This window comes from Netta rufina, assembly GCF_964035555.1.
Source record: "Netta rufina genome assembly, chromosome: 1".
NCBI classification, from domain to species: domain Eukaryota; kingdom Metazoa; phylum Chordata; class Aves; order Anseriformes; family Anatidae; genus Netta; species Netta rufina.
In genome coordinates this window covers 142,645,455-142,662,815 of record NC_140123.1, presented here as the reverse complement: position 1 = coordinate 142,662,815, position 17,361 = coordinate 142,645,455, and the positions used below count along the sequence as shown (strand labels likewise).

Here is a 17,361-nt window from a genome sequence, read left to right as displayed (position 1 = left end):
ATGCTTTTGTCTTCAAATGAATATTAAGTCTGATCTTAAGTATTGGTACTGGTGCCTGGGGGAAGTAATGGTCTTTTATCTTCAATACAGCCCTGGTTAAGGGATGGCTGCTTTATTAGGGGTATTGTTCTCTTTCTTTGATCACAACTTTACAATCACAGAACTCAGTCTTTTGTTCCCTTTCTGTTTACCACCGATTCCTGTCTTTCCTAGAGTGAATACAAATATTTCCTGTAGTTGAATAAACAAAAAATAAATGGAGCTCTCACAGCTGACCCTTACCAAGTTCTTCATAGGATTTGAACAACCTGGGCATCTCTTGTTTTTACAGCGGAATTTTTCCTAAGGAGAGAACTTTAATTTTTTAAACACTCGGTTTCACTGTTACACCATACTTGATCCTTTTAATGGTTTAAGAAATGAATCTTCCCACTTGTTTCACATTAAGCTGAAACTTAACTGTAATTTCTGACACCACGCCAGTGTGCCCTCCATCTCCAAAACACTATTAGATAAAACCTTGGCCTCACCTCCTTTGTTTCAGCCCGTAACCCAAACTGCTGCCAACTGCTGACATTAATGTTGTTGGGAAAAAAAAGAATAGTGAAACCAATATAGAGATCCTTAAGAAAACATGCATACATAAGTTGTTTAAACTTGGAAGACTGCATGGGTTTATTTGCTCTGTGGAAGTAATAAGTACTGTACCTTCTTGTTCTATGTTTTTCTTCTCTTTGTCAGGAAAATATTTATACGCACAAATTTTCATTTTGTATCTCTTCTGTATCTCACAAAGAGACAGGCAAGGTATCAGTGGGTGCTCCCAGACTGGAAAAAGAAGGATCCACAGACTGGGGGATACCAGGGAGAACAAGCTAAGAGTAGTTCCTCATTATGCATCTCTATCCTTTTCATTGCTATCAGATGATGAAAAGATTTCTCTTTCTCTTCTCATATCTGCTTTCCCATCACCTCTCTAAGTTTAATGACTTTGCACTAAAATGATCATTAAGGAAGAAACAGCAAAGGTATGATCTGCCTAGTTTTTCATCTTGTTCCACAGACCTTTTCCTTCTGCTGGTTCTGTAGGAGAGATGGAATTTTCTAAGATTTTTCTAAGCTTTACAGTGTGCTTTATGGTGCCCAGGGGGTGAGCCTCTACTGCTGTCTCATGGCATAATATCATATAAACCAGAGAAAGACAACAGGTTAGAAATAGAGAAGGCAGTGGCAGGAATAATGTATGAAATGCATACACCTTAGAGAAACTTATCTGACCAAACTGGCATATTTGTGCCATGAATTTATTTTTCCTTAATAAGAATAATTTTGGCACAAATGCAGTAGAAAATCTGATTGTTTCTCAGGTTTTCCAGCTAGTACTATTAATTAAGCATTGATGCAGACTTAAAAACCAACCTCTGCAGGGGAAAAAAGAAAAAAAGTTTTAATTTATTGTGATTCCCCTTGCTTCTATAGTGCATGCAATAGCAGGGCAGATGGACAGGAATCATCTGTGCAACCTTGTATTACACATGTGCTGCTATGTGCTTGGGCAGGAATTCTGCCTCTGTGGACCAAACACAGGGACAGTGTAGATGGACAGGAATTCTGTGTCTGCAGACCACACGCACAGATGGTGCGGACAGACAGGAATGTAATGTCTGTGTGTTTGTATGAATCTTATGAGACAGGGCTGTTCTACGTGGATGTCAGCCCTAATAATTGGCCATACAAAGAAAATTCTTAGCATTAATTTAGATCAGGGCAGCAAAGCCCTGTTGGCTGTCAGAGGAAATGCCCTTTCAACTCTTCCCTCCATGATATGGGGAATTTTGCCTAGATTGAAAGATGAAAGTGAGGCCAAAAAAATAATAGCATTGTTTTTCTTCTTCTATCTTTCATACACAACAGCTTTTTAAATTAATTTCAGAACATGCAAAATGGTCTTAAAGGTTTGTAAATTATTTTTTTTCCATAAATGTTGCTATCAACACTGTTTATATCATGTAGACACAGACACATTCATGTATACACCCAGAGCTAGGTTCTGGGCTGTTACAGACAGTCTGTGTTGAGATGATACTGAGCAGCTCACATCGCTTTAGAATCTAGGAATTTGTATCTGTACATAACTATTTTTTTGCCAAGAACAGCATGCATAGAGGGGGTTTGCTATTAACAACTCTTTGAAGCTGCAGGCAAATGCAATTGAAGTGGTGAGTCAAATAACGGTGAAAATATGTAAGGCTAAAAGAGCTGTGGTTAAAACACTAGTATATACCTTCAAAAAGTAAAAACACCTGGAAAAAAGAATACTTTTACTATATTTACTGTAAAAACACAGCCACAACAGACAAAGATTTGAAAACTCAAATTATATCAGCTAGGAAAGGTATAAGTACTTGAGCAGATGGCCTACAAATGATTTTGTCAAAGCAGGTGATAATGACTTAGGTTTTAAGATTTTACAGTAGGATGCATCTTCCATATAAAGTCCTAGGTGGGACTTTGCCAATCAGTTTTCATAAGTACCGCTGCACTGAGAAAGATTCTGAATGAAACTAGTTGAAAGACTATGACACAGAAGCAGAGTGAGTAAGTCATTTGGAGTAATACAGGCAGCTGTGTTGAGCATAAGCAAGCGGGTTTCCTTTGGAAAGGAGAGCCAAATAGAAAAAATAATGAAGGAAAGAGGGATGAAGTTATATAGAAGAGAATAAAATGACCAGGGTGTGGAGATAAGCTGAAGTGAAAAGGGAAGGAGAAATTTCAAGTTATAATAAAACAGAAAGCCCCATTATCTATGTAAAACAAAACAAAACAAACAAACAAACAAAAACTTTCTTAGTTTTCAATAGAAATATTTGTTCTGTGCGATACTATGTAGTTTTTGCCTTCAGATATTTATAGATTTTGTAAGACAAACCTATCTCTGGTGCTTAACCTTGTTACTTAAATTGCTCAAGTTTAAAGTAATCACTTTTTTTATATCTTGGAATTAATTAGCATAATGAGACTATTTTTGATTTTTTTCCTTTGTAAATTACATGTATCACCAACAGTTGTTAGAAATGTTTATGCTCTATGTATAAGCAAATTGTGCTTCACCTTATTTTTCTCACAGATGATAAAATGTAAAATGGGATTTTTAGCTTGGGCCCACAAACACACTATGAGGGGGGGGGAAATGAGCAGGAGAAGTACAATCAGGAGTTCTCAGCAGTTTGAGTAATGAGGACCATGACAAAGAACGGTATTTCCTTTCACATTACTATAGAAGTAGCGTTTCATTTTTTTCTTGAAGTCAGTTGTCTTTAGTGGTGTGCATCAAAGTAAGTTAAAGAGACTGAATAAACTGTATACATTAAACATTCAGGAGACACATGAGCTAAACATGAGTCTCACTGCTCTTCATTTGAGAATTCGTAGCAATTTGGCCTCCCAGAGTCTTAAAGAAAAGGCATGGAGAGTAGCATCAGAAAACTACAGAACATGGAGAGTACATACAAACTATTACAACTTGAGCAAAACATACTAGCTTGGACCAGCTTTTATCTTAATGTCCTGCAAATCAGAGTTTAAATGACAGCACTATCCATTTGTTTATCCAATCTGTAGTCCCCACCAAGTAGCTTTTGAATTTATCGACCATTCCAACCAAATTTGATGGAAGGAAAGAAGTCTCAAAGATCGTGAAACTTACAGGAAATTAATTAACATCCACAGCTGGGTAGAAGAGAAAAAAGTCTAAAGAAGTGCTCCCACACAGGGAAAGGCAAGAAGAACTGCGCCGTGATGTATTTTGTTTGGCTATAGCATATGCATATGCCTGGGCATTCAGAACATACATACTTTCACACTGGTCCCAGTTGACTCTTGCCTGGAGACACCATGGGGGAGGAGGACTGGAGAAAGAGATTATTATAGGGCTGAAGGCCATGCTTAGAAGACGTAGAATACAAATCCAAAGCACGCAGATTTCATTAGCTAGCATAAAATGAGTAATAAAGTGGACTCCTATGCTCTTCAAGAGTAGCCATGCTGTCTGCAAAAGAAATCAGTTCTTAACTGATGAAAGAGGTAATGAGGACTACACAATAGATGAAGAATGGATGTAGCAGCGTGATTTAGCAACAACCAGTTGATGTTAAGCTGATCTAAATAAATGAGTCGATTTTTGCTTTCAGGGCATGTGGCAGCAGAGGCAACAGCTCATACTTTCTCTGGCAGGAAAGGCACAGTAAGGACCTTCTTTTCTGCTCTGGCATGGAGCTGAGATCAGACTTGCCCTGATAGACAGCACCATGGGGCAGGCTCGTAAAAAATACCTGCTTACTTTAAACCTAGAAAGTAGAGGTTGTATATGCTCACTGCTGGAAGATATATAGAACCAGTTCTCTGATTTTGTCCTAAGAATTAAAACAGCAGTTCATTTGGTTTGCTTGCTGTCTTCAGATCAATTTCAATAAATAATTTTGGGGGGCTGTGTAGGATGAGGGATCCAGTATTCTTTGGGGATATTGTCACAGGATGGCATTTGGCCTTTAGATCCTGCTTTAAAGTCACCTAGTCTGTATAAATTAGGTTTACAATATGATGGTAAATGGTCTTAGACTTCAGTCCTTGTTGACATGTCTTTAAGGCATAGCAAAACATACCTTACTGATCTTTGTGCCAAAGACCCTTATATGTAATGAAAAGATGCCAAAGAACAAAAATACGTTTTACTCCTGAGTAGTTAGCCTTGAGATGAGAAGGGTTTTTTTATTATTATTATTTTATTCTTCTAGTTTTTTTATCTTTTAAATCTGTGTCTGGTAGATTCCAGGCCTTGTGAAACAAAGCCTGGAGAAAAGGAGGCTCAGGGGTGACCTTATTGCTCTCTACAGGTACCTTAAAGGAGGCTGTAGCGAGGTGGGGGTTGGTCTGTTCTCCCATGTGCCTGGTGACAGGACGAGGGGGAATGGGCTTAAGTTGTGCCAGGGGAGTTTTAGGTTGGTTGTTAGGAAGAACTTCTTTACCAAAAGGGTTGTTAGGCATTGGAACAGGCTGCCCAGGGAAGTGGTGGAGTCACCATCCCTGGAAGTCTTGAAAAGACGTTTAGATGTAGAGCCTAGGGATATGGTTTAGTGGAGGACTTTAGTGTTAGGTAGAGGTTGGACTCAATGATCTTGAGGTCTCTTCCAACCTAGAAATTCTGTGATTCTGTGTGATTCTGTGAAATACAAGAGAAGCAGTTATATTACCACTGTTTAGTCAGACCTAAACACAGCTTGATGTGTCTCTTAAAGAGAGTACAAGAGGGCTAAAAGAACAGATGGAATAATGCTCGTGTGGATATAACACAATAATGCATCCTAAGCACAAGGTCTGATTTGTGTTGTCAGTTGTACCACTGGTTTTCTCAATACCAGAGAGGATCCAGAGCAATAGGCTTCAGTGAACTTTGTCAGCAGGCAAACCTGTAGCTGGTTATTTGTTCATCTCCTAGGGAACTATTAAAGCTCCAAGAGACACATTCCTGTTCAAGGAAGGTTTCAGTTCAAAGATTGTTTTTTAAATCCGTCCACATATATCTGCATATGTCAAGCCTCAGAGAGGACTTCCTATACAAATGATCTCCATTAGTTTAGTTCAAAGTGTGAATATGAAGTTGAATATGAATTCTCCAGAACGAAGTTTCTCTGTAATTATGGCAGGTGGGGAGATGAACAGAAAAATGAAATAACTAAATAGAGAAATTAACTGAGCTGATAAAGTCATTCACTTTATAATGTAACATTGCTGTAACATTGCCAATAGTTGATGGAGAAGCCTTTATCTCAGGTAGAATCTGTGTTAAATCCTGTGGGATTTGAAAAACTCCTGTCAGCTGCATGGAGCACTTGCTCTTTGTCGCCATCGCTAAAACATAGATTCCGGGATGTACAGAATTTCAGTAATGAAAAGGTTTTTCATTTGCATTCAGATGAACATTGTGTTTGTTTGCTGCTAATACTGCAATTTCAGTTGCAAATATGAAACATAGCCAAAAGGAAAAACAAACCTTATTAATGACGTGTCTTTTAAACATTATAAATAAAAATGACAATTCAGCATGTACCATATCTTCACAGACCTGAAAAATGTCTCCTGGACCATTAAATATTATGAATGTAAAGGGCACATTCAATAAAACACTTGATGCAGTCTCTCAGAGACCCCATGCTCAAGGTGGATATTATGCCCAAGGTCGTTATGCACAGCATCACGTTGTAATGAGAGGTGAAGAGGGTTTGTTCTCATTGTTTCTGGCAGCCAGATTCCAGCAGGGAGATGGTTGGGTATTTGCAGAAAGTATGTCTCAGTGCGTGTTCTCAGAAAGGAAAAAAGGACTATCTGAAAGTCTTTGCAGGAGCATGATTTTCAGTTACTGGATTTGGCTAATGACCTAGAAAAATATATATATATTGCTACATTATTAATAGAGAAAAAGTTTTCAGACTGTTGCAGTTCTGTGTGTTTGCTCTCAGTGAAACATCCAGCTCTGAGAGCTGAATCATGATTCTATGAAAGAAATGGGATGACTCCTTTAACTCACTGACATTCTCTCTCTACCGCATATCCATTTGTCACAAGTACAGTCATTATATTAATGTTTACTTAATGTGGGGCTTTTTTAAGCTCCACATTAAAGGATTAATAAAGCTTGTTTAGACTGGTTAGCAAAGCCAGAATTGCATTACTCAAGTATTTTACAAAAAATGAGGAAGCAGTCACTGATGTCATGGTTTCCACAGTGTCCCATGGTGGAGAAGGAGATTTGACAAGAACTCTTTGAGTAAGTTAATGCAATGTGAGTATGAAGCTGCCTAAATTAATATAGGGAATGCATAGCTTATGAGCTAGTATCTGATGTTTATTAGAGGTCTTGTCCAGAGATACAGAAGTATGCTGTTCCTTCAAATAAAATTTGGTTTCAAAAACTTGCCAGTGTCGTGGTTACCAGAACACTAGCTATCCCACTGAAATGCTTAAGAAAGCTTTGTATTCTCATTGCAATGTACAATGTAGTACAAGCTTTCAAATAAAACTATTCTCTAAAATATAAACGATGTCTGAAAATAAAATTGTAGTTTTCAAATTTATGTGTGGAATTCCACTATAGAGAGCTTGTCAGTCCTGGGCAGCACTCCTCTAGGTTTTACCAGCAGGATATGTATCTGACTTTCCTACATTGTGGATCAGCTTGAGGTCTATTTTTTTCTCTTATAGTAATTTAGCTGTGATAAAATCTATTAATTTGGTCTTCAGGACACAGGTGCACAAACATGCTACTGGTGTAGCCTGCAATGAACATAAAATAGCTTACTCTTAGGAACCTGCAGGTGAGTTTGCCTGGAAGCAGTACATCCATGAAGTAGGAACATAATGATACTTAAACAAAATTCACCATGGCTACAGTTTTGGCAGCTAAAATCTTATACAAGTGCTGTTTGGAATGAAAGCTTTCAGGTGTTGGCTGCATTAGAACTGCTCTACTCCATGGTAATTTCCTTGTTTACCCAAACATTTATTGAATATAATGCACAGGCAGAAACAAACTGTATGATAACCAGAAAAAGTATGGGGAATATACAGTTAACAATAAGTGTGTAGTGCAGAACCACGAAACAACAGAAGAAAAGAGCATGTTTAAAAGCAGTGCTAATGCTGAGCATTCACATTTACTATTAAAAACAAGTTTATCTCATTTTTTCTCAGGTGCTTTTTCTTTTAAAATAACCACCTGTTATAGCAAGGAATAGGACAAGGGCTGAGGTTAATTATGACTAGAAGCAGGAAGCGCATTAAGGATATGTGTATCAGAGAGGTGATAAAAGGACAGCAGAAGTTCTGGGAAAAAAAAAAAAAAAAAGTGTGAGGGGGTGGCAGGCATGATCTGATTGTTTTCAGCATAGTCGTATATAATTAGAGAAAGCTTTTGTCATATGTTATGCCCTAGACCTGCAGTTCACTGTATGTGGCCCGCAGATCTCTTATGGCAAACTATCTGGCTTTCAGTTAGGAGCCTGAAATTGCACATTGGTTCTTCAGTAATTTTGAGGATTGACGCTAGTCTAAAGGGTTGTGGGACTGTTCTTTTGTGCAGTGATTACTGGGAGACTGAAGAGTGATTTCTAAGGCTCTGACGGGGAGTGTTTCGTGTGTGTGTGTGTGTGTGTTGTGTGTGTTTGTTGTTGTTTGGGGTTTTGGTGCTTTTTTCTTTTTGTTTGTTTGTTTTGTGACTGGAGGGGAAAGAATAAGTTTAGGAAATCCACTCTGTCGAAACAGAAAGAAACCTTCTGGAAAAAATCAAGAAACCTACTGAGTTTTGTGGGGTTTTGTCTCTTTTTTTCAGTCTAGTGTTTCATCTTCACATGCATGAAGAAGGTACCTATAGTGGCAAATGATACGTTTTAAGCAAAATTTGGATCTGGCATCCAGTTCTTATCATCACTAGTTCTGATTACAAGCTCTGTAGGTTTTAGACAAACGTTCTCCTGACACAACTGATTTGTCTGCATTGCTCATTTATTTTCTCACAGGACACAGTGGTTAAACCACTTTGTTGTTCACATTTTTTACAGTGATGTAGAAATGTTTGCCCTAGGATCTGAGCCATAACCTCATAAGGTGGGAGAGGATTGTATAATAGCACAATGACACGCAGTTTAGGACTGCAGGATGTTGGAGTGGTTCCCCACAGTAAAGTAAATGGTTTGTTTTTAAATCATTACAACAGCCATATGCCAGTACTCTAGAAATTTCCATCCTTGTGAACATTTTTTTTTTTTTTCTAGAGAGAAGCAATAGGAGAAAATTCAGTTCATGTATTTCCAGTTATTTTGAAATCTCCCAATTAGAAGTTCTTCAGTTAGCATTCAAGTCTAAAGCAGAAGCATTTTATTTCCATGTTTGACATAGAGAGAATTAGAAAATTGTTACGTTATATTAGAAATATGTCTGCAACACTGCTTAGAACTTTAATGCTGGAAAATAACTTGTAGTATACACCAGGAAATAAACTTTTTTTCTTCCATTTCTGAATTTTTGCCTCATTCCAAGGATATATATGTGTCAATTAGTTCCTGTGGAGAAATCACAGTGCTGAATTTGTTGTTTTCTTGCCAAGATATTTGTATCAGACACATGCTCTCTTAGAATAACAGCAGAAACAGTAGAAGCTCAAGTTGGATTAAAGGAGCAACATAGAAAACTTCCTTCTAGGTGAACTGATTCTGTAGGTTTGTCATTGGGGTGTTGGAAACATTGGTCTGGTTTAAATATTCAAAGGGCTGTAATGGAGCTAAGCAGCTAAATATTTGTGGAAAGAGGAAGTATTTTGGAACTGAGCTTTTTCCACTTTTGAAAACTCCAGCCTTGATAACTATAAAATTATTTGAAAAGTCCAAATACTAAGAATTACAGCATAATTTAGATTGCAATGGACTTTTGCATACCGTCTAGTCCAACCACCTGCTCAAAGCATGTCTGATCAGAGCAGACTGCTCAAGACCTTGTCCGGTTGAGTTTTGAGAATCTGCAAGGATGGAGATGCCTGTTCTAGTGCTGGATAATCCTTGTTATGAAAAGGGTTTTCCTGATCTCTAACTAGAACCTTCTGTTTTCTAATTTGTATACACTGTCTCTTGTCCTGTCCCCTCCAGGAAGAATGTAGCTTTCCTCCTATCAAAATAATTGAGGAAGCCTCCTCTTTCTCAGGCTAAACCTGTCCAATTCTCTCAGCCTCATGTCATGCTTTCTGCTAAGTATTAACAGTAGGATATTCTACTTGAAGTTAAATGTCAGGGGTATGCAACCTCTTAAATTCCGCTTCAGAATTTTCTGTGAGCGATGTTGTGCTTCAGATGATTAGATCTGTATATTCTTTCATTCCTATGTTGGCACTAAGACAGGTTTTTTTACATGCAAAAGCATAAAGCATGCTGCCTCTGTCTGGGAGTAGCTATTTTCTTTTGTCACAAAAGTTAATGTTTTGTACCAGTCTTCCGGTAAACTTCTGCTTCTTAACAGATCCGTTCACATACACATTGAAAGTCATGTGGAAAGTTATTATCAAAATGAAAAAATTCCAAAGAAAGGCAAAATCATTTAAAATCATTAGGTCTCCTTGCAGAGAAGAATTTATTAAATATCCAGTCTTAAATGTAATAAAATAATAAATATAGGGAATATACCTTGACAGTAAACTGGTTGTATTAATGTAGAACACTTCAAGTAATGATTTATGAATGATGAGTCAGACTTGGAATTCAAAACTTGTTTGACAAAACAGAGCAAACAATATAAAGATTTCGTGTGATTAAATTGCTTATTGCTTAAGCTCAGTTTGTTATTAGTTTTTGTTAAATTAATCCAAAATAAAATCAAATCCAGATTCAAGCCCTGGACCTTCTTTATAATGATCTGAATGCAGTCAATTAGAATCTACGTTCTCTAGCTTTGAGGCTCATTAAAATTATACTTTTCCATGAGAAATTCATTCAGTTATGAAGAGATTGAATCAACAACTGGCATTTTACAGTGAGCTTTGAGCTTTCATTTAAGACATTTAATTTTAGTAAATCTTTGATGATTTTAATATGTCTAGCTATACATAATTTACTATGTATCATATCTAACACAGGTCTGGCTAGCCTTTTTGGCTTTTTGTAATACAGGAATTTTACAAAGCTCAAAGTGGGGCTTCATCTACATTATAAACTGTGAAATGCCATCTTTCCATTTGGGGTCTGCTCCAGATGTGAGAGCCCAGTGACAGTGGCAGCCAGACAACCTCAACTGAAGCAGCTGACACGAAGGCAGCAGTTCATATTGCAAGACCCAAGATCCGGCTGTCTTTTGAAATCTACTTGCAGAGCGTTATTTCTGTCTGAATGATCCTTGTAAGCAATGTGTGTGTGTTTGTAGGTACCTGGGGACCTCCTTTCAGGATAGTTGTATACTAACAGGGCTTCATGTCGCTGACTTTTTCCTTTGCAGACAAAGCTAGGTAGTGTATTCTCATGTTCATTGAAATTGCTTAACTAGAGTGGTAATGTTAAGGTAGTATTCAATTTATTTTACCTGTTTGTTTTTTTTTTTTTTAAACAATATATTGCCTAGAAATAAGGAGAACAGGAGAACCTTGTACTCAGTCAGTTGTCCTTGTGCAAGGTGGAAGTGCCCCTTGAATTTTCATTTGTGTTTAAACTCATACAAAATGTATCTTCCATATATATTGTAGTCAATAATTCCATATGTATTTTATATTTTGTGATTAATATATATGTATATCTTCTGAATCTTGACATTTCCTGTGAAGTTGAAAAAATCTAAGAAAAGTAAAGAAACTCATTTCAAATTTTGTTAATTCTTTGCTTGACTGTATGCAGTTTGTAATTTTATACATCTTTATTACATCACCTCTTCTTCCCAAAGACTAATTTATTAACTTCCTAACTTCCTCACAGGAAAGTTTTTTTTATTGTTCAGATTTTTCTGAGTAATCTCAGGATTTTTGTACTGTCTGGTATATTAACTGAAAATGGTTTTGCATATTTAGATTAAATGTTTTTTTCAGTAAATAGTCAATATTCAACTTTCCTACTATTATCACCTTGTTTACCTTTTTTTTAAGCCGACTTCTTTTTTTAAATTACTTAAGTACATCCAACTGATGTTTTAATTGTTTTTTTTTCTCCAAGCTGGTGTTTCAATCTTAATCCCAAGATTCTTTAACAAGTAATTGGTTTCTTTGTACACATATCTACAGCGCCAGTTTTATTAGGTGAAGGTCAGATGAGCCAGTTAATTGCAAAACTAACTTTGCCTCGCAGTAAACTAGTTTGAATGTGTTTCCTATTCGTATAGTAATACCTACTAATGTTTTGTGTGTATATCTGAATTTTTTTTTTACACGTATGGATTTTGGATATACAGGATAGCCTAAGTAGCTTATGGTCCCTTTAGTCTCTATGACCACGTTAGGCTGAAATTCTTCTGTTTCTTGCATAGACTCAGAACCGTATGAAGCTGATGGCTGACAACTATGAGGATGACCACCTCAAATCCTCATCCCATTCCAACCAAACCAACCACAAGCCCTCCCCAGACCAGGTAAAGTGTCTCTCTTTTTCTCTTGTCAAGTAATTTTACTATGGTGGCTGATTATTTTGAGTTATATGTAATTTTCCCCAACATGCTTGCAGTATCTTGGAACAAAAATAGCATTCCACAGTGCAGTTATAAAGCAGAAACTGATGTTGCTGTTGTGCCGGCTTCCTTGAAAACTCCCAAAATGTGAACAAACAGTTCCTGGTACCAAGCTGTTATTAAGTGGGTGGAGAAGAGGGGGCAGACAATGAAAGAGAAGAAAGAAATGCTACTGTCTTAAAATGCAAGACTGGAGTCCTGTGTAGCATATTCAGATCTAATAACTCGGGTTTGCTGCTTGAATGTGTGGAGTGTCCAGGACTGTTTCTTGTCTTCAGTAGCAGGAAATCATGCTCCAGGATCAGCTTTCTGATCTATGCATTGCATATGAGCAGTTCCCTTCATTTCCCATGAGGAAATCCTGGCCTCTGTGCCAAATGAGCACAGACTACTCCCTCACAAACTCAATGGGCCATGAACTGAAGGAAAATCAATTTACCATCTCCAAGGCAGTGAGGAGCCTCTTGTGTCATTTACGAAGCACAGCCGTGTGTTTGATAACTATCAGAAAGATTATCTATCCCTTGGGTAGCACAGAGAATGCCAACGTAATTGCATATCCCATGTTGTAATCTCATCCATTCCAATTTAATTAAAATATTAGCGATCATTAATCACTGCCTTGACAAAATGAAGGAATGTTTGGCACTCCTCTTTGCCCTCTGGCTGAGCTAGAAATTGTTGAGAACTGAGGGAAGGCATCTCATTCTAGACCTTTAAGCACCAACCTTGTGAAATACAGAAATTGAGTAAGGTACTGAGTTATGAGGAAAATGGAGGGGTGGTATATATATATATATATATATATATATATATATATATATATATATATATATATATATATATTCACCTTGAAAAAAAAAAACAACACAAATAATTAATATTTCTCTTTATGTCTGTATCAGAAAATAGTAAGGGATGCAAAGGAAAGCAGAAAAATTCTCTTTTTCAAAGCAACTTCCTTCTGCATCTTGTAATACCCTCCTCTAAATGATAAAGAAAGAACTACAAATTGAGCATCTTTAACTTTCCTGAAATGTTTTTGGAAAATGTTGGTTTTAGCTCCTTCAGGAAAGTTGCAATTGTTAAGGCTACAAATTAAATTGCTTTCCTAACTGTGTTTTAGATGAAATATTAGAATATCTGTTGTTTCTGAATTGCAAGTGTGGAGTGAAATGAAGCCATTTCCACGGTGTAACTGTAGTACATGCTTGCAAGTGAAGGCAGTGTAGCATTGACAGATTAAATGAAAAGATTAAATATTTAAGGAAGTTCTTGCAAAGGCCTCAAAGACAGGGCAGCTGGAAGGAGAGGGCAGGAGGAGGGTCCAACTGTACTTTCCCTTTTGCATAGGGGCATTTTAAAAGTTAGCAAAGCCTACAAGAAAGCAAAGCAAGGTGTACCTCAAAGTGTAACTTTGAATATTGTGTAAGGAATTAAGACCACACTTTTTACTACTATTTGTACTTACATATGTGCTTTAAATACTAACCAACTCTTTATTTCATTCCCACGCTGCTCTGGGGCTTTTCTCCCAATGTCACCTCTGCACCACTAGGATGAGGAGGAGGGTATTTGGGCATAACCAGTCAGATGCTCTTAGCTCAGCCATTTTGTTCAGAACGGTGAGAATCAACTTCTCTTGCCATTAGAAAAGTTTCCAACAGTCACTCTGCCATCTTGCTGCTGCGTGCATTGTGAAACCGGGGCGTACCCCTTCTCCCTTGCTTGCATAGTCTCTGCATGTGGGTGTTTCTTGTGTGTTTATTTGTCATTTGCGATTTTCTTCTTCTAATAATCATGTCATTGTTTCATGATGTTGTGGGGAAAACTTTCCCGGGCATGTAATTGAGTTTATATGCAAAGCAAACTCTTAGTACATATGAGAGAACAGGAAATGTCTCTCATAATTTATCATTAACTTCACGGAGGAAATGTTTTCAGTAAGATTCTTTTTCAAAGTAGTTTGCACTGTAGCCAAATCTATGTATGCTTTCTCGATTCTGGTTGGTAAAAAATTTGCTCAGAGATAATGTTCCTCCTGCAGATAATGTTCCTCCTAAAGGTTTTAAGCATGTTGAGATCTGCTGCTGAGATTGCTGCCATGCAGGCTGACCTAAATACTCACAAATATTTATCAGCTCAGAACAGATGATTCTTGATACTGACTCAGAATATAAATCGTCTGTAAATTTGAAGGTAAAGAGTAACATCCCCTTAAGCTTCCTCTCTTCCTCCCATATCTTCCATTCTTTCAAAAAAAAATGGGGAAGAAATTGGTAGCTCTTTGTCATTTAAACTGCGTTTTGTTTCCCTATATCTGCCCCTATACTTTTATCTTTTCTGCTGTCAAATTGTCTCTGCAAAAAAAAACAACACACATTTCCGGAACAGAAGGCAGTGCACAGGACAGAGACATTTTCTAGCAAAGAAGAAAACATGCTTTCCTGTCCAGGAGCCTTGAGATTCAGAGCTGCAAAGATCAAATATGGATTATAAGGCTACAGTGCATAGAATTAATTTAAGCCTTGTAGTATCAATTTTAAAGCAAAATAAATTTATTTAACTACTTAAAGTATTTTAAAGGATTGAGAAGTGATGATATTAGTTTAAAAAATTATATGGAACTTTTTCATGTATCCTTAAGAAAAAATATTCCACATGAGTTTCTTTGTAGCTTTTCTCAGAATTTGATTTTTCCATATCAATTATTTGTAAGAAAATTCTTCTGAAAAACTCTGTGGAAATTATTACTTTAAAACAGATTTGTGAAAAATAAAAAGAAAAAAGAAAGAAAGAGCAAGTTACTCTCATCTCTTCACACTTGCTCAATTAACTGCAGGGTTATATGTCTGTCTGACTATAGATCAGATATGTCTTTTCAAGTCAACCATCTGAAAATTTAATCCAACTGTGGCATTGTCAAACTTGAATTTCATGCCTTGGGGTTTGAAGTGAGAAAATCTCTTAGTGAAAAAAACTATGCTTCATTAATTTAGACTCATTGTTGATTTTGCGTTCTTTTTGAATCACTGCTCTTGTAATGGTTACATGTTAGTATATGATGCTAAAGGTTTTAGAGAGAATGCTTGTAAAGTTTTGCTGAAGCATGGCAATTAAACAGGAATGATCAGGTAAGAAAACGATGAAAAGAAAGAAGACACTTGCAATCAAGGTAGGGATTATTCTGATTTTCATTCCAGAGCAAAAATGAAGATTATATAACAAACACTGATAGAAAGATCTTTCTCTTTTTTTCTCCCATCTACTGATTCATCTATGAATGTACCTGTGCTAAGAGAATGACTTCTTAGTTTACTGAATTAGTAGGTGCTCCTCATACCAATTAAATATGTTATATGCTTTTGCTTTGTACTTGAGGCATTTTCCTTAGCTTCCTCATTATGACAGCAGAGCAAGGAAAGCGTGTTACAGAATATCCTAGTGAAAATAATGAGGCACCCAGCATCCTCAGCTAACAGGCATCCCATCTGAGAAACACGTCAGTCTCAAGTCTGTCTTGCATACATCAACAGAGAAAAGCTTAAAGCCGATTGATGCCTCCCAAGCCTGTTATTCCTAACAAAGTACATGTTTTTATCATGATATTCCACGTACATTCAGAGAAAAACTCCTCCTTCCCTTTGTAAAGAGAAGATTTTAAGCCATGAAGTACTTAAATCTGCATGTGTTAAATGGAATGTATATGTTACAATGACTTTCAAATAGTGCCTAATACTGTAAGACTTGGAGATAATTTTATTTTTGCAAGATTCCTTTAGGTCTGAAGATGCAATCTTCTCTGGTCAATACTGAAGATAATGGAATTCACCAAAATATGTACAGTAACAAACTACATTATTTATATATATATATTACAAAAGGCCTTTTCCCTTCTAAATTCTGGAATTGACTGAAAATGTTAATGCTAAAAATGACAGCACTATCAGATACAGTTCCACTGAAATGCAGTATTACTTCTAAACATATGCGCCCTACCTGTAGTTTCATAGAATGGTAATTTACAGTTCAGTGTAAATACCAGCCTTTTTCTGTAGGACAGATTCTCTCATTTCCTTTCTGTCTGAATTTCTCATGACTCCTTTTATTCCCCAGATGGAGCTCTATGCTTCTCTATATCCAAGCATATTCGAATGTGCTTTCTCATGAGGGTACCCCTTTGTCTTTCTCAAATACTAAAATGGTCTGGCCAATGGCTTAATCAGTTATTACTTTTATCAAAATTAAAAGGGATTTAAACTTTATGATATCAAATACATATTAACGATATGTATGTATGCATGCATATATTCTTGTAAACATGTGCCGTGCATATGCTATATTTGGGAAAGAAGCAGCAGAGCTTCCATACATAAATTTCTCAAGCTGCTCTACTCATCTAGCTTTCTTGCTAAGTACAGCCATGCTATCTACTATGTGAGAAAGTGTGAGCATGGTTCAGAAATCTGCTTGTGTTAATTCTGCACATCAAAAAGAAGAACTGATTTTGTTGGATGGCTGTTGTGGGTATAGGATACCATAAAAGCTGTCAGAAGAGTGAAAGGCAATCAGAATGAAGGACACGTGGAAAAGCAAGGATAAGTTAAAAGTGCTAAGAGTAAGAATACAGAAAGAGCAAAAGTGAAACTTTGAGAACTGAGACATTTATTCCAGTTTATAATTTATACATACTATGTCTGTGTTTTTGAGCGTGCATGCCGTTATATAGCATTCGTCTTCCCATATTCCATGGCTCTGGCTTGCAGTAGAAGTTGGAACCTAAGAGATGCCATCACCATACAATTTTGGAACTCATTCTGTGGAAGCGTTTTCTAATAATGATTGCCAAAAAAATCTGAAGTCACGGATATGCCTGCTAAGGAGCAAAACATTTGGCTTTGCTGTGCTTGAATTCCAGGAACAAAATCTGAAAATTAATTTCATGCTTATTAAAGTAACAGCGTAATAGCCAAAGAGCTAGCATTAAACTAGAGCACATAAAATTTTCTTTTTCAAGATGATGAAAATATTAGAACATTACTATTACTGTAAGAAAAAAAAAAAAAAAAAAAAAAAAAACTTTGCAAGACAAAAGACCTCTTTTTGTGATGTTTTTCCAAC

The 17,361-nt window shown here is 36.7% G+C and overlaps 1 protein-coding gene across 8 annotated transcripts in view; it reads left to right on the top strand.

The window, feature by feature from the left end:
- ERC1 (ELKS/RAB6-interacting/CAST family member 1) overlaps positions 1–17,361 on the top strand; it is a 302,116-nt gene that overhangs the window by 254,403 nt on the left and 30,352 nt on the right. For all 8 annotated transcript variants that reach the window (XM_084302886.1, XM_084302887.1, XM_084302892.1 and 5 more), the window contains one exon: positions 12,043–12,144. In XM_084302886.1, coding sequence (XP_084159012.1) covers positions 12,043–12,144 — 102 coding nt within the window. The remainder of the gene's footprint in view (positions 1–12,042; positions 12,145–17,361) is intronic.